The following is a 23,394-nucleotide window of genomic DNA, read 5'->3' on the forward strand; positions in this document are numbered from 1 at the left end:
TCTCGAATCGGTGACCTCATCGGAGTAAATCAGGAGGCTGATTTTCATCCCAGCCTCCGTTGGTGTAAGCACGTCCAAAAGCCTCATAAGCGGGATACTTTTTAATCTGTTGACATTGTAGCGTTTATTTAAACCACCAGTGGAGTCTCAGCATCCAGACGGGGATGGGGAAAAAATAAAACCCCAAAAACAAATTAAAAAAAAAGTCCACGCCAAATGTTGTAAACGGCTCATTTTTTCCAAACTGTTGTTGTCACTGCAGGGAGAGAACATGACAGGCCCACAGTGACAGCTCCACAATGGCCAACAAACAGGACATCCTCCCTCAGTGCGTCAGGGCAATTACTCATCTGCAATCCATGCGTACATGCGTGTGTGTATGCGTGTGTGTGTGTGCGCGTGCAGCGTGTTTGTTTTGCCTCCGACGGGCCGTTTAACATGACAAAGGACAAACAAGGCGGCACTATTTGCAAAGTAAACCGTCGACTAGACTTCATAATGCAGCCATTGTGTCAAAACACTTGCTTTGTCTGCGTGTGAAACCAATCTGTGCCCTCATGCAAATGAGCTCCAAGTGTTGCTTACCGTTGTCATTTCCATATCGATTCCCCTTTTTGCTTTTGTTTCCATGGGAGTGACAGGATTTACCTCAGCCAGATGTTATTTAGCATTTTTATTGGCACGAGTGTGTGCTTGTGTGTCTGTCCTCCAGACTGCCTCCATCTTTGGTGTCTAATATGTGTGTTTAGCCTTACTTAATTTGATAAAGTTGACCCCCACCCCTTTTTTTTGTGTTTTTCTTTGTAGTTGTCTCATTTTTCTCTCGCTCTCTTTCTTTTTTCTTCTTACAGGGAATTTAAAGAATGTGGTTTAGGACTCAGGAGCCTCAACCTCCTCCACCCCCCCCCCCCCACACACACACACACACACACACACACACACAGGAGAACACACACCATGTTTCCAAACCAGGTCGACACTCTGCGACTTTAATGAAGACAATATGGAGCAGACCCCTTCGGCCCCGAGGCACGGAGCAAACGAGGGAGGGGGAAAGAGAAGGAGTTTTGGAAAACATTAGCTGAGTGTTTCCAGGGGAAAACAGTTTTAATAAGGGTTGGGGATGGGGAGGGATGGATGTGGTTGGTGTGCCAGTGTTCGCTGTTTTTAATTCTTTGTTTTTTGGAAACGGTTCACGTGTTTGCGTGAATGAGAGAGTTTATGGTATGTTCAGTGCGGTTATGTAAAGCTGGGTTACAGCTGAGCGTTCTGGTATCCAGAGGAGGGGGGGAGTGCATCGGTCAGACGTATTAAACCAAATGGAAAAAGCAGATTTTTCAGGAGTACGGTTTCACGGTCACCCCGCTCCTGCTGCGATTTCTACCCCTCGACGACCGATAAGCGTTAAAGCAGACGAGCGGCCGTGTTTCCCCAAAAGCACCGTTAAAACCTCGTTCTCGGTCCGAGAGGCCTGAAAAGTATTTGAGATGTCTGGAGAGAGAAAAAAAAGCTGGAAAATAGCCGGTTGCACATTGTAGCCACATTGTTTGGAGCCCTGGGCAAAGTCAAACATCTGGACGGCGTTTGGAATTTTACATGGAAAATATGCAGAGAAAGTTAAAAAGGGTTAGTCTTTGGACAGGCAACAACAAAGATTACATGACCCTTAAGGAGAATTTAGATAGACACAGCAAACCCTGAACTGGTTTGGTCTACTCAGAAACTGGGTTCCACAGTAGGACTGAAGAAGAAACTGTATTGAATGATCCTTTGTAGTTATGCTGGTACCAACTGAAATGCATCCCAGACTAACAAAGGTTTGGAGTGAGATTCCGGTCAAGTTTGTTGTTGTCTTTCTGTTGATCAAATGTTCATTTAATTCAAGCATCGCCCGTTTTAAACTGTTTTTATTGTTGCTGTCTTTTTCATATTAAACATTTTAAAGAATTGGCGTCTTTTGTGAAAATGGTTTCATACTGGCAGCCACATCTAATAAGTTCAACCCTTTGTGGCATGATAACTCCGCTTAAAAAATGTGTTAGAAACAAGTTGACAGATGGCAAATGGTCTGTATTTGTATAGTGACAGAACTAAATAGAAGCGGAAATGACCACTAGGAATCATTGTGATCATCGGAGACCAGTTGGCAACCTGATAAAAAAGGACCCAAAAGCCTAAATCAAGCTCCTGTTGATTTAACACTTTTAAAATCAAAATTGTGTTTAAAATGTGTTCCTTTTGTCCAACTAACAAAACACCTGAAATACCTTCATCTACCTGTCTTACCTGGATTAAGTGATATGAGAGCTTCCTCCTGCGACATGATGGAAAATTGGTTTTCTCCAACTGGTTGGCAAGTGGTTGCTAGCTGGTTGCTGTACCAAAAACCTCTTTTATTTGGTCGCTATCATATTGCTGCGGTCACGCCGAGATTGCAGTGAAGAAAAAAACTGTTTCTGCACAGAGCAATTGAATAAAGAGACCTAAAACAACTAGACTTGAACTAGACTAATATTTATTTCTGCTGTAAAGTTTTTAACATGGACATCTGTGGAGATTGCCTCCCTTTTGGAGCCAGCCTTTAGTGGCCATTAGGGGAACTGCAGAATTTGGATTTGGCTTCATTTTTAAGCTTCAGAGATTAACACCTAACTGTGATCCAAATACTCGACCCACTCGCTGACGTTTAGGAGTCCACATATCTTTTGTAGTGTAAAATGTGTCCTGGTGCATTACAAGCTGACTGTTGATGACAAGTCTGTGCTTGGTGAGGTTTTTTTTATCCTCTCCCACACCCTCTTAAAAGTCACAATAGATTTATTCTGCAATGATTAGAAGAGTACATAAATATTCATCAAAACTGTATTCTCTGCTGGTCTTTGCTAAACAAACATGAAAACCACCATGTACAATAATTGTGCCTAGAGTTACACAATAACTGTTCCTGTATTTAAAAAAAAAAAAAACAAACAAACATGATGAATGATCTTACCTGCTCCTCCCTTTAAATCAGCCATAGTTTTAACAGACACACATACTTCACAAAGTAAATGTATAGACTTCTTTAAGATGCCAAAACACTTCCAAAAATACAAGCCTGAGTGTTTCCATGTGTAACGTGCTATTAGTGATGTGGCAGAGTTATACTGCACAGTTTAACCACTGCACGTCAAACTACACGATGACCAAAATCCTTAAATCCACCTACTGAAACCGAGGCACAAGCTTGATGAAAAGCTTGGAAGATTAGACCAGAGTGAGTTTATTTACATCAGTTAAATGGAGCCTTCCTACGATCCTCATCTGGGGTGCTAAACTAGTGTTGAGTAACCAAAGGTAAACAGGATGTAACTTCTGGGATAACGTTGGCAAATTTCACCAGTTTATTCTGGAGCTCATTAAACTCACATTTGACAAGCTGGTTCTTAACCACAGAAATCATATTTTTACATGTAAATACTTGCTCACAGCACGCCAACTTGCTTGTTAACTGCATGTTGTGTTTTCCTGCTGCAGGATGTGACTGAAAGTTCCAAAAAAGCCTCACAAATGGAGCTTTATTTAAAAAAAAAGTTTGTCAAACTAGTGTAACAATGGCAACATCAACACATAGGCCTTCAAATCCCTCATTAGCCACTTTCTAACATAATGTGTTTAATGCTCTTATTTAAAGCAGTGTTTTTAATTGTTCCTTCATTTACTTTTAAAGAATCAGCAATAACTGTTTTGAAAAGTCAAGAATTGAAACAAATTTGTTTTGTTTTTTCCACCCCTGTTCTCCTGTGTTTTGCCATGCTCACCGCAGACGTTTGTAGAAATAAAAGCCGGGAGCGCATGTTGTTGTCATGTGTCGCTGCGCCGTTTTAAGCAGTGATTTATGCAGTGCGGGCTGGTTAATAGAGGCTTTAATGGAGAGCGTTTGAAAGAGGAACCACAAATGTCGGGGCAGTTTCCTTTAGAAGTGATGTTCCCTAAATTAATGGCCTGGAAATTCACACCAAATGTAGGAGTCACCAGGCAGAGCTGGCATGTGCTGAGCAGAAGTGAGCACCGAGTGTGTGTGAGAGGATTCCCTGTGATCTTTATGAACACTGCTGCGGTCACCGTGGCGGTTTGAGCCCCACGTAGCCGAAGCAAATGAAACTCATTACACCATTTACGAGTTCGGAAAAGCAGAGACGATTGAAATTCTATCTCATAAAGGCAGAGGGGAGAGGGGTTTACGCGATACCAGGCTCTGGCTGTAAACATGAGGGACATGAGAGACTTGTGTGTTTTTTCTGCTCCACGAAGTCAAATTAGAAAAGCTCGGAGGCCCTCGGGAGGATTCGTGGCACCGCTAGAATTCCTGGACTTCTTCTGGAGTTCTTATTTTAGGAGAAAGCTGGACCTTCTGCTTGTTTATTGTTGAGGTTTGCAGCCAAAAAAAATGGAAAAACTCCAAAAACCTTTTAAAGTGATGAACATCCTGGACTCCAGTGTTTTGTTGTTTTTAAATCTGAGTATTAGAAACCCAAACTTTCCCATGTCCTCATTCTGAACAAACACTTGATTTTATGTTTTCAGTTTTATTGTTTATTCTGCACAGCCAGGCTTTTGTAAAGTACCAAAATTCAATTCAACTCAATTCAATTTTATTTAGGGGGTGGCTGTAGAGCAGCTATTGAAAGGTTGGTGGTTTCCTGACTGCTCTTGTCTTTATGCCAAATACTAACCTCATGTTGCTCTCCAAAGCATCCATCGGAGTGTGAACATGTGTAAATACTAGTTATACTCAGGTAAAGTAGAAAAGCGTTATATAAGAACCAGTCCATTTACCATATATAGCACCAAATCACAACAACAGTCACCCCATGGTGCTTTATATTGTAAAGACCCTGCAATATTAGAAAGGACCCCCAACAATCATGTAACCATCTATGAGCAAGCACTTAGTGACAGTGGAAAGGAAACGTCATGCATTACCAGGTTCAGGGAGGGGCAGCCATCTGCCGCAACTGGTTTCAAGGTGATGGGAAAAGAAAGGTTTTAAAAATATTGGATTGTGTGTTGAAGGGAGGTAAGAAATGAGGCTTTTGGAAGTTGAGTTTAAGAGTTAACCTACATGTCCTATCTCAGTGTCCTCTTATCCTAAACAATATAGGATCCTGAGCATGACAGCTGATCATTTTATCCCGAGATGCAAATTTTGCATCTAAAAACCTCAAAAGACATTCCAACAGAACGATTGGAGAGCCAGATATTTTCTCTACATATCTGTGAAGTTGTCCAGTTGGAGTTCAATGTGGAGACACAGGCGTCACGTGTGTTTAATGCCACAGTTGTATTGGAACATTTTTGGTTCATCCAGGCGAAGGACCAACAAACTCATGCTAAAGTGTTCCTCGTCCCTCTGTCCACAACTCACAAGAACAGCTACCCCTCCACGAGTGTTGGTTAGAACTGAATCGAACTGGTGCACATACCGGGTCTTCACTCAGACTGTGCTCAAGGTCATTGGATGTGCAGTGTGGTGGATTTTAGGATTTTTCTCATATGTTGTATATGTTTGATTTTTCCTCTGGTGATTGGCTCTTTGGGGGCTGATCAGCAAAGCCCTTGTTCTTACAAAGAGTCACCACCCTTCACAAAATGAGCTTTCCTCACATTAAAACATGTGACCAGTCACTGGATAAAATAGTTGGGACTGTCTAAGCACCACGATCGGATATCCTCATGTTGGCTTCCCTGCATCATCATGACAATGTTGGGTGTTTTCCATCCACATTCCAAAGCTATGACATCACAGCAACGTAATTGATCATTTGAAATGTTGATCATGGACCGACATTATGATGAGGATGCAGGAACAACACCAACACGGGGATATCGAATACATCGTCTAACCTGCCGCTTTTGGGTTTGGTGAATGGAGCCATGTTGGAGCTGCCAAAAACTGCAGTTTCTCTAGTGGCCACGTGATGGCCTGATGGAGCATTTTAATAGATTATCTGAGTGGTGAGTAAAATATGAATTTTTTTTAGTATGTTGCTTTGCACTAATTAGCAGATATGTGTGTTGGTGCACTGCCAGTATTGGCTGATAACTAAACACTCCGTCTGCTGTCTAAAAAACTCATGGCAGCATGGCATGCATTCCCAGGAAAAACTCACCTATTCATTCAAGCACTTTTTCCCTTGTCTGTGTGCCTTCTATCTAATATTCATACTCTGATGAACACATCAGAGAGCAACTCAGCGTTCAGTATCTTTCCCAAGGATACTTTGGCGAGCAGCAAGGGATCAAACCACCAACCATCCAATTAATAGATGACTTGTTCGACCTCCTGAGCCACAACCACCCTAACCTAACCCTTTAGTCTCTTAATCATCAACCAAGTTCCTGGTGCGGAGTTTGGCTTATGCGTCTGACAACACACCCACACCCACCTAACATGCATGCCTTTGGACTGTGGGAGTAGAACATCTGAACTCAATACAGAAAGACCCCAGCTGGGAACAAAGTCCAAGTCACAGTATGGCGACACAGTTAATTGGGCCGATGAACCTTCTTCCTCCAATGTAAGTGGTCAAACCAGGAGACATTAAATATCAGTATCGAAGAGTTTTATGGAAGCAAGCAGGCCAGAGTCACTGAACAGGAAACGTTACGTAACTTTTGCCCGCATGCAGAATGGAATCTAAACCGCCTTGGCACTAAATGATGGAGATTCCCCGTCATTTTAAAATCCCGTATCCATGTGATACAACGTGCATCTGTGAAGGAAAACTTATCCTCTGCATTATGGCAAAAACAGAGGCTTTATTTCCAGGATTCATCTGTAATTTGCTCTTGGATGAAACTCGTCTTCCTCCAGACCCATGCAGATGTATTTTTTTCCAACATGGAAGTGGAATAAGTGGACTCAGGTTTTTGCATTTAGTTACGCTCAATCGGAGTTTCTATTAAACCTCAAAAAGTGTTTTTATTCCCTCTGTGTACACTGTGTAATGCTGAGTAAACCTTGGTGATTGATTTATGGGATTGCTTCCTGTTATGGCCTGCAGTGAACACACCTTTAAAACTCTCCCAACGAATTTCATGCAAATCAGCAGGCGGGCCCCTCCTCAGTGCTTTGAATAGAGTATCATTTCACCCCCGGCTGCTGATTAGTTATGATAAGACAAAGCCTCAGCCTTCCTCTTCCTCCTTTGTTTCTTTCTTTCGCTTGTTGAGTAAGAGGCTCGTCAGTTGCATTAAATATTTGCATAAGTTCTACAGAGCCTTGTTGACCTTTGGAAGGTCTCCAAAACATTCCAGTTTCTTCCTGATGAGAAAAAAGTTTTTATCAGCTTTTAGGTAAGATCCAAAAACCCTGGAGTAGAAAAATAACCCCATCTAACCAAAGCACCTCAATTATTTGTCAGCTAAGATGGAAATCACAAACGGTTTGTTGGATTTGCATAACGTCTCCCCAAAGAGGGAGGTGAACAAAGCGGACGGGGGGCCTCCTATCTATACGTCCTCCTCCTCATCAACATGTGAAGTGTCTGCGGTCAATGGCGGAGGGGATTTACTCGCACAATAAAGACAGATGCCACCTTTTATCTGCTTAACGGAAGAGAGGCCGAGCGCGTGGCACTTGACCGCCGCCGTCGTCGTGCGTTGTTGGCGTGTAATGACGTCCTCCCTCCCAGCAGACTGTTGTGGTGACAGGCCCGGCTTTCTCTTTTCTTTTTAGCTGACGTTGGAGGAGGGAGAGAGGCTTTTCTTTTCCCAAAACAGCCTTTGTTTGTCCCTCTGTGAATAAGGGAAGCTGAAGTAGTTCGGAGAAGAAGAAAACCTGATTTTTGGTGTTAAATTCAAACTCCGCTTGGAGACAAACTTTTGAATCAATCAGTCAGTGCTGATGCCTGATGTTCAGCAGGGTGGTCTGAGTGTAAAGGATGCATGAATTTGATTGATTTCTAATTGGAATGGATGAAGATAGAAGCTGGAAGAACTGTTAAATATTTAAAAAGTAGTTAACCAAAGATAACTTGATATATCAAAATTTCAGCCCCTCAAGTATAAGAGGGCAATAAAACAACAAATGCCATGATTTTTATGACTGGTTTCAGTGGGCTCATACTGGGACTCTCACACATGTCCTTCCACTTTAAAAGCTCTTACATAAAACCCCATTTATGAGCCTCAAACTCTTAAACTCAAGTGTTTCTGCTGCTCCAACCTGCAGCTACCCAATCTTCAATGACATGAAGACATCTCCAGTGAGAACATGGAGTTATGCAAATCATCCACAGACCACCAACCCCTCTCTCCCTCTCTGATTGTGGCTGAGTGACACAGACAAAGACAGAGGGCCCTGAAATGGTCCATTTGATTCTTGATGGTGTTTGCTTCAGAATGAGCAACATCTGCCCAGCACAGCAGCAGCTCCCAAACTCTGGAGGCCTGACTCAGCCGGACCGGGATCCTAATAATGACAGGAGGCAAGTGTCAGAGGTGATTTGTGACAACAAGAGTGAAAGGAAAGGTTCATAAGATGGCAGTGAGACCTGGAGCGATACATGTGGTTTGGCTCTGACAAAAAGACAAGCTGAGGATGCTCAGATTTTAATTGGGAGCAACCAGAATGGACAGGAAACGAGTAGTTTGTCTCAGTTGGAGACAAAGTTAGAGAGGCGAGGCTGAGGTGGTTTGGACATCCGCAGATTAGGGATGGTGGATATACTGCAGAAAGGGTGTCGAAGCAAGAAGAAGACCATAGAGGAGATCCGTGGATGTAGTGAAGGACGGTACAGAGAGAGGGGGACATCTTTTAAAATTGTGTTTTGTATTGTAAAATAAGGTTGTTCGATTTTTTTTAAGTCTGTTTTTATTTATGTTAGTTTTATGCCAGATCTAATGGGACTCAGCGGGGCAATTACTTTTTCACAAGTAGGTTTTTCCCCTTAATAAATGAAATATAATTTTAAAACCGTGTTTTATGTTTACTCTGGTGATCAGAAACATATCTCAGTGAGACACATTTGCAGAAAAACCATTAATCTGTGCACTGTAGTTTGCATGAAATTAACATCATCTCAGAATATTTAGATTTAAACTGTTATAGATATTGGAAGAATTACAGGAACATTAACAGGGCCTCAGATTTTAATAATAGATTTTTAAAATACTATAAAAGAAATTATATATATCATAAATATATGTTTATAAAAATATTAAAGGAAGAAATACTTATATGTTGACATAATAAATAAAGAAATTCCTGTATAAAGTAGCTAATAATCTCGGTCAGTGTGTGACTAACATATGGCCCCTGTGATGTGACCCGTGGTTATACTGAGATTTAAAGCCTCTTCAGCGGCTCCATGATCCGGATCCAGTATGAATCCAGTCCGTGGTTTGCAGATATCACACACACACACACACACACACACCGGGGCTGGTCGGTGAGAAGAGAAGCACAAAATGCTTTTTATTCAGCAGCGCGCTCGCTGAGGAGCGGACAAACCCTCCGACGTCTCTGTGCGCGTATCAGCGGACCTGAGCAGCTCTCAGCTTCTCTCTGAAATCGGTACCAACCGGCTTTTATTCCCAGCGCTACGGACTGTACGGACTCGGCTCTTTAAGTCTACTTTTCTCTCCCACTTTCATTTAAGTCTGCTTTTTGCTCTCCAGCCTGCACGGGACGGCGGCTTTTCCTCACAGGTGGGTCCATCATTTACTCCGTTGCGCTGTTTTGCGCTGTGACCGCAGCCGTCAGTGTGCGCTAAATCCTGCGGAAAGTTTCCTTCTCTCTTCTCCGGTGTTTGCTTAACACTTTTAAAATGAGGTCAAGCGGTTTCTGCCCGCAGCTGGAGCCTTTTCAGGCACAAGTGCAGTGAAGTTTTTTGTTGTTTTTTTACATTTATTTTAATGGATAACTTGGGCGACTTTGAGCTGCTGCTCTCTCCTTTTTAAGTCGGTCTTTTTAATTGGCTTCTCATTAACTACCCTCAGTGTGAAGGTAATTAAAAGGAGTGACCAGTCAGGCTGGGGACGGAGGGAAGTGGGCACCATATGGTGTGTGTGAGACGGAGACAGACGTTTCAGTTTTGCTCTTCAGGGCTTAATTGTGTAATTGAAACCCTTGTGAGTTGGTGGTTTGGTGATACATCACAGCACTGCTGCAATATTCTGATCACATGTGGACTTTACACTCCCTGACTTTTTGTTTTTGGAGGGAAAGCTTCAGATCAACGGGGTGTCAGGTCTGTGGAACCAGAGTACTTTTAATGAAGTTGCAAGCTTCCCAACTGCAGCTCTGCCCCTGCTCTCCACTTTAGCTGTCAGTTTAAATCAGTGGCAGGAAATTATTTGGAAAAGCTTATCCTGTCATTCCAACTTGGACAAAATCACTTAAATTGTGGGAAGTGTTTACAGTCTTCCTCATAAACAGTGGATCAAAATCCGAATTATGTTCATTGTCAAATTTGTCTTATTGCCATAGTGGAGAAAACATACTGGTACAGAAATGGAGTATATGGTATTTACAGTATGTAGATTATGTACATCTATATAAATACTCACAATATGAATGCACACGTACATATGTTAGGATACAAATGAGAAATTAAGACCTATGTAAAGGTTATGGGGAGTAAATGTAGTCAACTAGTCACTTTATTGGTACTTTAACTAGACTTGTAGTCAAGACCACCTAAACCAAGACTAAGACAATACCAAGACCAGAGGGTATCGAGACCAAGACGAAACCAAGACAGACCGAGTCAAGACAAAGTCGAGACCGAGACAAAAAAAGTCTTTAAACCTGCAGTTTAAAGACTTTTTTGCTGATTCGTTTACAGGTGTCAGGCATATTTATGTGTTTTTGTGATGCACTCGCACAGCCCTCCTCACCGCTGTCTGCTGTCCCACTCACTTACTGAGAGGACAGACGCACACTCCACTTGACTGTTGCGTCTCTCACCCTCTCTGTTTTTTACACAATGATATTATCCTATATCCTCGCATGTGATTGGCCACAATATGGAGGGATTGGAGCATAGCTGAGCCACTGTGTGAGAGCTGAGCAGCGAAAGGAAATCAAGTGAGGAGCCGGCTCTCGCTCAATGGGAGTCGACTCTTCTGATTCACTACAAAGCACGCTCTTAGAGCTGATGCTTTTGCGCATGACACATTATCGAACGTTACGTTGTGTGTCATGGATACTGTTGATTCCAAATCTCCCGACCACTATGTTGATCTGAGAAAGCAAGACCGAGACACCAAGACAAGATCGAGGGATCTGAGACTAAGACAAGACCAAGACCAAAGTCTGTCAAGACCAAGACCGGTCTCGAGACATCCAACTCTAACTTTAACTAGTGCTGGAAGCAAATTTTTTAATTGATTACTTGCTGGACAGTCAATTTCAAAATAAAAGCTTCCAAAAATGGACCCCTTTCAGAGGATTTGCTCATTTAATTTAAAATTCAACTTTCCAGGAAAACAAAAGGTGCCACGCAAAGATATCAGAATGCTCAGTTCTCATAATTTCTTGATGTTTTTGTGCTTGAAAACTGTGTTGTTGTCAGTTTCGAGGGAGAGCAGACTTTCCTTGCTTCTAATTAAAACAAACAGGAGCCACTCTGCAAGCCAACACAGGAGCCTGGATTGCTAATGAAAGAATTTACAGGGAAACAAGAAGCCAGGGCTGATTTCACCAATCTCATAAAAAGCTGTGGGAGAACACAATGAGCCCCGGTCAGCTGTGAACAGGAAAAAAAAATACTGGCCCTCGTCCAGCCGTTTCACACACTGCATCCTTCCTAACCCCGGCCCTCCCGCTTCATCCTCGCATCTGACTGAAACAGAAGGCACTAGCAGAGGACAAACAAGTCATATTCATCACTTTTAGCAGAAGTCTCCCAACTCAATGTAAAATCCTTATTTTTGCTTTTAAAACCAAGAACAAAGAAGCTTCATCTTCTTTTATTTGGCTTTTATGCCTCCCCCTCTCATCTCTGACTGCATCTGGCAGCTTAAATACCCACAATTTCTGATATGTGGCACGTGTAAACCACGAGGTCTGTGATGATTTAAACCGAAACAAGCCGTTAAGGAAGGAAGTTTCTGTTTTACACCCAAAGAAGCTCAGCCCAGAAATTAAATACACAGATTTTCCCAAACAGATACCAGAAACCAGCTTTTTAAAAATATCTAAAAAGAGAAAAAAAACAATAACAGAGCTCTGGGATGTTGAATTTAGAAAATGTAGTGAGGAACGAGTGTCAAGTTCAATACAACTGACTGCAAACTGAAAAGTTATCCAGCAGGCAGCTTTGATAATCAATGTTGAAGGAGGTTGTTGAAGAATACATTCACTTTATTTCCTCATTAATAAAAAATGAAGCAAAAAAAAACCCAAACCTGCACTTCCTCTAGTGGCCACTTGAGCCTGCTTCCAAAAAAATGAGTCAATCCCCATAGACTCCGATTGTAACGTTATAGCATTTAAAACCACATTTACAGCCTGATTGTGGCTTTTCTGGATAGCTCCCATCATCATAACAACTGTGCTGTGATTTTCTTTTGGTTTGTTTTCTTCTTTTTTAGCTAGCTTTTCCTTGTTGTTGCTCTCTTCAAAGTGTTGTTCATTCATCTGATTGGTTCAGTTCAGTCCTCAGTACACAGAGGTTCATTTAATGACCTACAAAGTATCTCATATGCGCCAGCTTCCATGGAGCACTTCCCAGATGGCTCCAAGTAACAAACAATTTGGCACATCAGGTCAGCAGAAGTCGGCCTGCATAAAACATGTTGGGTTTCTGCACATGTGGCAGCATCTGTAATTTTTTTTTTTTGTGTGTGTTCTCTGCTCCTTGTTTGGGGAGCAACGTTTAAGATGTGATTAAGCCCCTTCAACGTCAATTAAGACTGAAGCTGATCGAGGGGAACGAGACGATAACTGTGCTGGCAACAAAAGGCAAGGATGGCCACTCCAGATGTAGTCGGAGCTTAATGGACACCGGAGAAGTCTCTCCACACGGTGGCCATAATCTCCAGGCGCTTACCTGGGAAGTTATTTTTGAAGTGTTATTTGAATTTATTCATTTCAATCTCTGTGGTTACCAAAATGTAAAAGAAAAAAGTCAGAAATAGCATCACTGGTAAAATCTGATTTAAAAAGCATGGAACAGATCTGCTGATTGTACCTCAGAATAAGACTTTAATGCTTCTAACACTCTGTTTGCTGTTAAGATTCTTCCATGTGTTTTAATTTGTGATTTTTCTGAGGTTTATTATATCTGACTTATGTGTCTCAGAGAAGCAACTTGTGCTGCAATGGTGGTTTGACTTGTTTCATTGGTTTTTGATCATAGACGTAGGACGTGACGTCACAGTTTGCCCTTCTGTAAGGTCCTTTTGTAAAACCGTACATGATGAGTGAGGAAACTAATGGCACTTATCGGCTAACAACTAGTGACTGACAGGTCCTCAGCCCTGGATAATCCTCCTTTCTGACTCTAATAATGACTGTAAATTGCAAAGTTACCTCCATGTTTTATTCAAGATGACCTGAAAGAAGCAATCAAGCCCATAAAATCATCAGGAAAGTGTTTATAGAGAAGCTCGTGGAGAAAGTGATGCATTTGATAAAAGAAGGGAGCAGATAGGGCTATTCTGTTTATTGGTTTGCCTTTATTATAATTTTCTTCTTTGTAACATTATGATCAATAATAATAATAATGTTTGGTGTTGGTGGTAGTGGTTTGGTTATTCGTAATGGTGATGGGGGAGAAGGGTGGTTGTTGGCAGTAGGAGTAGCAGTAGTTGTGGTATCAGTAGTAGCAGGTAGTCATGGTGATAGTGGTATAAATAGTAGTGGTGGGGGTATGAATAAAAAATAAAGTGTAGTGGTGGTATTAGTGGTGAAAGTTAATAATGGTGGTAGTAGTGCTATTATTGTAATTATTGATGCTGTTGCAGTTGTTAACAGTGGTATAAAAGCATGTTTTAATCTATATTGCTTCTCAATGATGTCACTTGGACTGAATAAAGACTCACACAGTACATCCTTACATGCAGCAAGTAAACCTGAAGTCGCAACTAGAGGCACCGCCCCTTGCTGGCAATTTAAAAAGAATGCAAGTTAGTCTGAGCCGTACTCCTTCTGGAGGAGAGAACACTCCAGACTGTTCACTGATTAAATGTAATTTTAAACGCTAATGCTTACGTAGCATTAGGTGGCTACTGTACAACCATCATTTTGTTTTGTCATCAAGGATCATGTAGTTGTACTAGCACAGGTACAGACTGCTAAATTTTGTTGTTGTTTTTTTGTTTGTTTGTTTTTTAATGCTCTAAAGTGGAGCACTTTAACACTGGAGTCTATGGAGATTGATTAACTTTTAGAGGCAGTCTCAAGGAACTGCAGGAGGAGGCTGTTTGGACTTTTTGGTTGCTGTATTTAATCTGAATATATCAAAGCCAAAAATTGTTATTAAGGCTGGTTTTACCATATAAAGTTTAAAATGTATGTATTATAGAAATGGGCTCAAAATGTGGTCATAAATATTTTGTACTTGTAAATCAGTTTCGTATATGTAAAAAGAATTTGTGTGTGCGTAACAAAGATTTGTGTGTGGACTTAGCCAAAAAAAAAAAAACCTGCAAGTTACAAGTACGAATTTTGACACTATTTTTCTTCCTTTTATCTGATTGACCAATGTCATGTCAATCACAAATGTAACAATCCAATCAGAGAACAGATGGGTTTGGCTGTCGGAGGGGCGCTTTTTTGAACTGGTCCTTGAAGGGTAATACAGTTTGAAGCTGGAGGGTCTCTATATAAATATCCGATAGCAGCTAGGTCCCCTAACTTTCAGTAGCTGTTGAAAGGATAAAGTTGTGGTATATCAGTGGTTAGAAATACCATTATTACTTTAGGATTAGTTTAACACAAAGTTACTGTGAGTCACAGTGCGCAGCATAAATGTGCGCAGCATAAAAGTCCTTTCACATCGGATGCAGGATGTGCTGCTAATGCTAACTAAAAGCAAAAGATCCAGAATTTGTTGCTGGCTGCTGGGCTCTGTGGGTTTTTGCAGCAGCTCTACCTGTACTAGAAGCACCTGCTCCTTGTCGTTTCTATCTCAGACTTTATGTCCTCTACAAGAGTTTCTGGTTGTTTTTTTTTGCTAGTTCTTCAAATGTTAAAAACATCTATGCTAATTCATAACGAAGACAGCTTTGTAATGAAGACTGTCATTTCCAAAACACTGCCCGCCCCCACCCCGCAGCGCTGTTGAAAAGGCTGTGGAAGTCCCTGTATTAAACACGTAGACCTGTGACACAAAAATCACCAAACTCGGACGACCACAGACTGTTTTCCTTCGTGGTGATTAAGGAAAACGCTGGGTTGGCATGTTCAAAAAAGCGCCCCTCTGACAGCCAAACCCATCTGTTCTCTGATTGGATTGTTACATTTGTGATTGACACGACATTGACCAATCAGATGAAAGGAAGAAAAATGGGGTCAAAATTCGTACTTGTAACTCGCAGGGGTTTTTTTTTTTTTTGGCTAAGTCCACACACAAATCTTTTTTACGCACACACAATTTTTTTTTTTTTTTTTTTTTTTTTTTTTTTTTTACACATACAAATCCTGATTTACAAGTACAAAACCAATTTACAAGTACAAAATATTTATGACCACATTTTGAGCCCATACATAGAAGCTTTGCAAGACCTTTATGTATGTGTGTGTGTGTGTCTGTGTGTTTTGGACTCGTGTGCTGGAAAGCTGTTGAGCAGAGACACCATGTGCAGTCTGGCCCTGACAGTAATCAGTCAATGAATAATGAACACACATGCACGCACACACACAAAGATACCAAACAGCTGTCAATGGCAGGTTTGTGTGTGTGTGTGTGTGTGTGCGTGTGTGCGCGTGTGCGCGCTAACTCTATCAGTTGAGTGCAGCTGCATGCCTGCCTGTAGCAATTATGTTCTCGCTAAATAAGAGCCAGTGCTGAGAGGTGTGTGTGTGTGTGTGTGTGTGTGTGTGTGTGTGTGTGTGTGTGTGTGTGTGTGTGTGTGTGTGTGGATCAGCACATATCATTAGGCGATTAACTTACTCAAAGGATAGCCGCATGATTGTGTGTATGCGGACACACATGCAGTTTGAACTGTGTGTAATATAAACCAGCTGAGGGACAACATGAGCCTTTAGGAGTCTCTCTGCACACACACGTTGCATTTCACTCACCCTTTTTATCTCTACCCACACAACTCGGCAACTTTTTCTTGCTGCTCACACTCATGCACATACACACAGTCACAGGCACATATGGCCTCTTCTCAGGGCCCATATGTATTTATCCTCCCACATGAGCCAATCACTCTTTGAGATCCTCAAAGGCTCTCTCTCACACACACACACACACACACACACACACACACACACACACCTATAAACACTCACTAACCCCATAGGTACCCACAGGCCTTCTCCTTGCAGGCTTTTTCATGGTTAATTTGCTGCTCAATAGGTCAAGAGGGAAAGGCAGGCATCAGTCACTCACTCACTCACTCACTCACTCACACACACACACACACACACAGTCATGCCTCACCTCATGGTGCGTTCCCCAGACAGATGTGACTTCAGTGATTTACCGCGCCTGTTGGGTCAACAATGCCTTTGTTGTTGCGGTCTGAAGCGGCTGCATGTTTGTCAGGAAACGCTTTTAATTGACCGTTTAGGATGTTTGTGATCCTTTCCTCATTTGTCACATGTGTTACTCGTGTCCCCAGTAATCCATTTCTCATTGTGAGAAGAAATGTTTTTAGGTATCTGGAACTTCTACAGTCTTTTACTTTTAAAAACTCATCACAAAGGAAGGCTAATAGAGCGGCTGTTTGTCTGACATTTATGAATGAAAACCAAAAGGTGAAGGACTAAGTCAAAATTTATGGAAATACGCCAAAGTTACTTTTGTATGTGATGTGTATCACAAAGCTGTAGTTTGTTTACTCGGGTCCAGATCAGTTGATCTGATTTGATCTGTCAAACCAAGCTACAGGAAAAAGCTACAAGCAAACTCAAAACGACCCATAATGCATCATTACAAACTATGTGAGAATGTTCAGTCTCATTGGCCAGATGTGTTTGGGGCGGGTGCAACAGAGTTAAATACAAGAAGATGATGTTGGAGACTATTGGAGAACCTGGAGAATTTACCTTCCTTTCATGGCTAGTTGCTAACTCGTGCTAAACATCTATGGGACACATCCCAGAATGCAAAGTGTTTAGCTTAAACTTGCAAGGTACACCTTTTAGTTGTGTCTGATTAAGATTGGATTAAATTGACAAATTCAATAAACGAACCGTGCTGACTTCATTTGGAACTGCATCGAGGTCTTTGTGCCAGAGTGTGATTACTGTGTTCACATCCGCACAAACGAGCCGCACCAAGGAGGACAACTGACTAAACACCACAGGTGTGAAAGGGCTGTCTGTAGGTTCTTCCTGGGTTCTACATCCCAAACCATTTCTTCAAGACAGAAGTTAGCTGTGCTATTATTAGTTCAGGAAGGGAATTTCCCCATTCGTTTTCTCTATTCAGAAAATCTTTACAGTAAGGTTTTGCAGACACGTGACCACTACCCACATGACGTTTAATGTGTAACTGTGACAGTCATGATGATAAAGTAGGATTGTTAGTGGTTGTGAGGGTTTGATCCCAGTAGTATAACGTGAGTAAGGCCCTAGTCGTGCAGGCCTGCAGACTGGTCCACGTATTCCACAAACCAGTATTCCCCAACTTGTTGCTTTAGTTGGTGCTGTAGTTGTTATAAGATTGGAAGTGACGGACCACAGATACACTCCGAGCTGCAGTGAAACTGTGAAAAAGTGTAACAGCACAAGTGGAGAAGGCTGAACTTCTCCACCTTCTCACATTAGAAGTTGCACCATTTGAAACATGTTGACTGCAGTGCTGTTCACAGCTTTTACTCTGAAGGTGAACATTCTCCATTTCCAAATCCCTATGGATCCATCCATTCTCTTCCACTTATCCTTATCAGGGATGCGGGGGGCCTGGAGCCTGTCTCGGCTGCCAACAGGCGAGAGGCGGGGTACACCCCGGACAGGTTGTCTTTCTGATGCAGGATGGAAGATATGAATGGGATATTTACTCCTGGAGCCTCACTGCATACATGGCGTCAACAGCCCTTCGAGCCTTGCACTAAAATTTGTGGTGACGCGAGTAACCCAGCAGCCAAATGCAAACAAAAAGGAGCTCCTGCCTTTTACTTTAATAACTTACCATTGTTGCTGCCGTAATGACGCATTGCTTTTACACAAGAGCGAAGGACGGACGTGAGCGAGAAAGGGCTAAAAATGAAGCGATAGACACCTGCGTGCTGCTCTCCATCACACAAAGAGACAGCCAAGGAGTGGGCCTCTTTAAAGCAGCAGCAACTCTGGCTCTAAATGTCCCACTGAGGCATGATGTGCAGCGTGTGCGTAGGTTTAACGTATTGTACATATTCTCCGAGGTTGCATTGCTAATGTGCTGTAACTGTTTTCAGAAAACAGTTTTCATAGTTTTGTGTGTCCAGTGTGTGAAGTTGAGGAGTCACGTTTTTGTTTGTTGTCTAAAGCATCTGGACTTAAGTTTCTTGAAGACGTTTCATCTCTCATCCGAGAAGCATCTTTAGTTCTAAGAGACTAAGAGACTCCAATGACCTGGATGACTGAGAACCTTCAGACTTTCTGCTTGTTATCTAAACACTGGTTATACCTGCTTCATGCAACTTCATAGGTTAAAGAAGAAGAATTGAATAATTTAAAGTGTAAATTAAATGTTTTCTAGCAAATAAAGAGCTTCTTCATGAACATCTTTTCATATTTTTTTTTCTATGTTTTACCGTGAATTGTCTCAGCCATCTTACTGAGGTCTTATCATTATTGATATCTTCCCTCTATGATGTAACTGGTTATCAGAGCCTCTACTCAGCTAACAATCTTATCTCTTCCTCCTCGTGTCCCAGTTTGATGACATTACGTAACACCTCTTCTCTCTTCCTTCTTTCCCCCCTCCTGCAGGTTCTGGGTTTTCCCTGTGATGACCTCACTGCTGTTTCCTGGCCACGCCCACGCTGCAATGAAGGACCTCTCCTCCTCCTCTTCCTCTTCCACCTCTCCTCTCAACTCCCTCCTCCACTACCCGTCCTCCAAAACCTCCGTGGCGCCCTTTTCCCCATCCACCGGCCCCGCGTCCTCTCGTGGATCGGCCCTGTCCTCGACGCCTCTCTCCAAGCCGCAGCCCTTCTGCCTGCAAACGGGGCCGCACCTCATCGCCAGCATGCAGCTGCAGAAGCTCAACTCACACTACCAAAACCTTGCCAGTGCCTCTGGCGGACACTCTGGGCCTGGAGGGCCTCAAAGAGGCTTTGGACCCCCGCAGCTGGGAGCGGGTAATCAGCTGTTGGCACCGTCTGGAGGCCTTGGAGGAGGCGGGATGGGTGTCGGGATTGGCATGGCCAACCAAAGTTCCAGCGCTGGTGGGATTATCGACTTTGACCCTGTGGACGAAGAGGTCCTCATGTCTCTGGTGGTGGAGCTAGGTTTGGACCGGGCCAACGAGCTGCCCGAGCTCTGGCTGGGACAGAACGAGTTCGACTTCATGTCGGATGTGCCAGCTGGATGCTGACCTATGAGGGTGGGGGAAGCACATGGATAAAGTGGAATTGATTGACAACGAGAGAGAGAGAGAGAGGACTTCTCTCAATGTTTGGTTTTTCTTTCCTCCCTTTGTTGGCTAATAAAACGAGGAAACAGAAGAGACGCTGACCGATGGAGAAAAGCGATTAGAGGCTCGCTCTCTGTTTCTGTTTTGCTTTCATACCCTCCTACGGGCAGACAAAAGAAAAGACAAGCTTGCTTTTGATTTTCTTGTTTCTGTAAAGGAATCAGTGCTGCTTTTCTTCACCGAGATGAAACCAGAGGTGCTCCCACTCTGAACTGTACTTCCCTTTCATGTAAAAGAGCAGAAACATCAGCAGAGTATGAGCAGAAACGAGGAGTCTAAGACTCACTCCTGCTCCTATCCTGTTTCCTCCATCGCTCCATCATTCGGCCTTAATGAAAACAAGTTGACTGACACGAGAAGAGCTGACAAAGACATCCGAGCCACCCTCTTTAGAGAGGAGTAAGGTACACCTGTTGGACTCGATCCCCCCTCTTTTCTTAGTACCGCCCTGAATTGATCAAGTGGACGATTAAGGAAAATGAGAGGCACGACTTTGTGGGAGAATTGCAAAGGATGGCAAACACTACGCTTCCTGTTTTCTTATACACAATATTAAGCTCTGGTCTCATGGGAAAGGAACTCCTGTCTCTCGGCTTCACAAAGGAAATGATTGTCTTAGACTTGGTTATCTCTGTGCACTTCTTTATTTTCTTGTTTGAATTTCGTTCAAACAGCCGTAGTCATACAACACGTTATTTAAGACGGTGGCTGATCCCCCATCAGGAGACAAGCAGACAAGGAGCACTTCTGTAGCGAACCTAAAGTCACCTCAGCGAGTTAGATCCAGAAATGTGGAATGGGTGTGTTTTGTTGTCCGGCCTGAAAGTTGATGAGGAAGGGTGGGATAGCTAGTGGCAGGGATCCTGTGCTACACGGAGCAGCAAACAAAGTCAAATTCCTATTTTTCCTGCTCTCCCGCTTTAAAACGGTCCGTTTATGTCATGACCGTTGTCGCTGCACTTCCGTGTTCCTGATGAGGAAGTGTGATTAGGCCTGGAGGCTGGTGTTAGTCCAATTTTAGTTACAATTTGGACTATTGTAGTGAAGCAGGGATGAGACCAAGCTAAGCTGCACATTTGATCTGTCCATGTTACAGAAACAGCTCCTCTGTCACTGTCTCATTGAGGTCTTTTGTTCATCTCTTATTGCAAATGAAGAATTAAACAAATCTTTGTTTTTGGTTGAAATTTATGCAAGAATCCCTCATGACCTCTTGACCTCTCTGATGCTATTAGCTGTGACCTGAAAATGAACTGTACTGTTCACCCCGAAGCAGTCCTCAAAGTGTTGGATTACACTGTAAACTACTACCAACTTAGCATGTCAAATCCATGTCTATGCCATGTGATATGGTTGAAAGCTCTGAGGGAATTATATTTTACATGTGCAACAGTTTTGTTTTTTTCTCTTCCCAGTTACATGAAAAGTTTCACAACATAAATCTAACATGTGAATATATGAGAATCATGTGTGCCTATCATGTGACATTGTAACAGCTGAAAAGCATTATCACATGTAAAGCAGGGTGAGGGTTTGTGACATGGAGGATAATATTGAGGTTTGAAACATTTCTGAGAAGCCAAAACCCACTATTTTGTTTTTTAATCTGAGAATGTGTTTATACGCCTTAATTTTCAAAAAATAAATAAATGTTCTCAGATGGTACTTCGCTGCGCCGCCTCTTTTGTTGTTCTGCCTTAAATGAACTCCCGTCTCTTTAAAGACCACCTATGAAATGGTCAGGTCAGCTTTGATTGGCCAGGTTCTCAGCCAAACCAAACATTAGACGTGGGCGGATTGATTCAAATGTCAATATTATATGGTACTGGTATCGGATAGGTACTAGCTACTTTATTTTTATCCAAGTTCAGTATGTAGACCAATGAATGCTTTAAATTATTTTTTTTCTGGAAATGGAAAAATACACTCAAATGCACTCTTTGAAGCATGTCTGAACCCTTTTGCATTAATTCATGCCTATTTTATTTATAGTTGGCACAAAGTGCTTCAGAGACGGGCATATTTACATTCTAGGTTTTCAAAACAAACAAAAAAACCCAGTTTCAAAATGCATAAAAAGCTGAAAGGTTTGTTTTTGTTAAAAAAAATCGCAGTGGTTCAAATGATGAGAATTTAAAAATGTAGGTTTCATCTTATAAATCATGACACATTGCTGCACATAAGCTGAGGTTTATAAGTTAATGCTATCAGCAATACTGACCCTGTATTTACTTGGTCTCGTATCGATACGAAAAGTTGCGCTGTGGCAAGTAGTGCAAAAAAAAAAAAAACAACAAAACACTAGTTGCTCTTCAGAGAATATTAAAGTGCAGATTTCTCAAGATTTCGACACTGGGCATGATACAACCACTGGTTTGTAGAGAAACTATGTTCCCCAACTGGTTGGCAGTCGTTCCTGGATGCCGCTGGATAAAATCAGTTGCACAGAAGGTGGTTGACCAAAAACGCCCTAGTCGTTGCTTTGGTTGCTAGCACGTTGCTAAGGTTTCCTGTTCCATGTTTGTCTGCAAATGCACACAAACTAACAGGGACAGTACAAATTGTAAACATTTAATCAAACCAGGAATGGAGAGGCTTTGCCTCCAAAGTAAAAGTTGTATTCAGAGTTGTAGCCAGCATGTTACAAAAGTTTTACTTTGAAGGCAAACAGTCTCCATCTCCAGTTCACGTCACAGTATTTCCAGTTTAACTACAGTAGACAAATTTGCCATTCAAACTTTGGTCATCTGCAGTAATATGCTAGCAGCCAACCAGTTGGGGAATACACAGCAACACGTTGGTCACTAGGGAAAATTGGTGGTCACTGGCCAGTCTGTGGGCCTGTGTCTGGGACTTCAGCAGTCTTTTCCTGAACAACTGGTTGTTGCCAGATGGTCATGGACCGGTGTCCAGGGCACTATGACTGGGGCCTTATTCTCTTGATCCTACATGATCATCATGACTGTTACACAACCAAAATGGAAGTTAATGTCACATGGTTAGCAGTCACATTTCTGCAAAACCTAAGTGTCTTTAACTCTGTGAGGTCTAACTAATCCTTGGCAGATGATGCTAACCCCACAATATGGGCCAAAATACTGGGCCACCTACATTTTACACCTACAGGAGCAGCTTAGCCATGGAAACTCCAGCCCTGGAGCTCTGCAGTCACTGAGAACAGAGCATTGGTGACATCTACACAATCCTGGTCTGCCACATCGTGGCTGAGTTGCTGTGGTTCTGAAATGCTTCCACTTTGATCCCACCACAGATGATGGTGGAATATCTAGGAAGGAGGAAATTTCACAAACAGTCTTGTTGCAGCTGTGGCATCCAATTACAGTATCCCACTTGAATTCTGTGAGTTCATAGGAAAGATCCATTCTTCAATATAAAAGCTCGGTGCCTGATTTCCTGCATCTGTGGCAATGGGACTAAAAATACCTAAATTTAAAGATTAACACGTTGCCCAATACTTTCTTCCATGTACTGTATGTATAATTTTTGTTCTTTTTAAAAGTTGTTGATTAAAACTTCAAACTGTTTTCCATTTTTTTTCCAGAAAAAGTTCTTTTTTAGGATTGGTGTTCAGAGCTAGGGCTGCATC

The 23,394-nt window shown here is 42.3% G+C and overlaps 2 protein-coding genes across 2 annotated transcripts in view; both read left to right on the forward strand.

The window, feature by feature from the left end:
• The window catches only part of hdac8 (histone deacetylase 8), a 38,961-nt gene extending 37,014 nt beyond the window's left edge, over positions 1 to 1,947 (forward strand). The window contains exon 11 of the mRNA XM_004573395.3: positions 852 to 1,947. Within this exon, the coding sequence (XP_004573452.1) occupies positions 852 to 874 (23 nt within the window). The 3' untranslated portion in view covers positions 875 to 1,947. The remainder of the gene's footprint in view (positions 1 to 851) is intronic.
• Positions 1,948 to 9,414: 7,467 nt separating this feature from the next.
• cited1 (Cbp/p300-interacting transactivator, with Glu/Asp-rich carboxy-terminal domain, 1) lies at positions 9,415 to 21,452 on the forward strand. Its single transcript, XM_004573396.6, has 2 exons — positions 9,415 to 9,693; positions 19,082 to 21,452. The coding sequence occupies exon 2, from the start codon at positions 19,101 to 19,103 to the stop codon at positions 19,686 to 19,688; it is 588 nt and encodes a 195-aa protein (XP_004573453.1). The 5' UTR covers positions 9,415 to 9,693; positions 19,082 to 19,100; the 3' UTR covers positions 19,689 to 21,452.
• The last annotated feature ends 1,942 nt before the right edge of the window (positions 21,453 to 23,394 follow it).

This window comes from Maylandia zebra, linkage group LG3, assembly GCF_041146795.1.
Source record: "Maylandia zebra isolate NMK-2024a linkage group LG3, Mzebra_GT3a, whole genome shotgun sequence".
NCBI classification, from domain to species: Eukaryota; Metazoa; Chordata; class Actinopteri; order Cichliformes; family Cichlidae; genus Maylandia; species Maylandia zebra.

Excerpts from the sequence above, each read along its gene's own strand:
- cited1 (XM_004573396.6), top strand. The coding sequence starts at position 19,101 with ATGACCTCACTGCTGTTTCCTGGCCACGCCCACGCTGCAATGAAGGAC.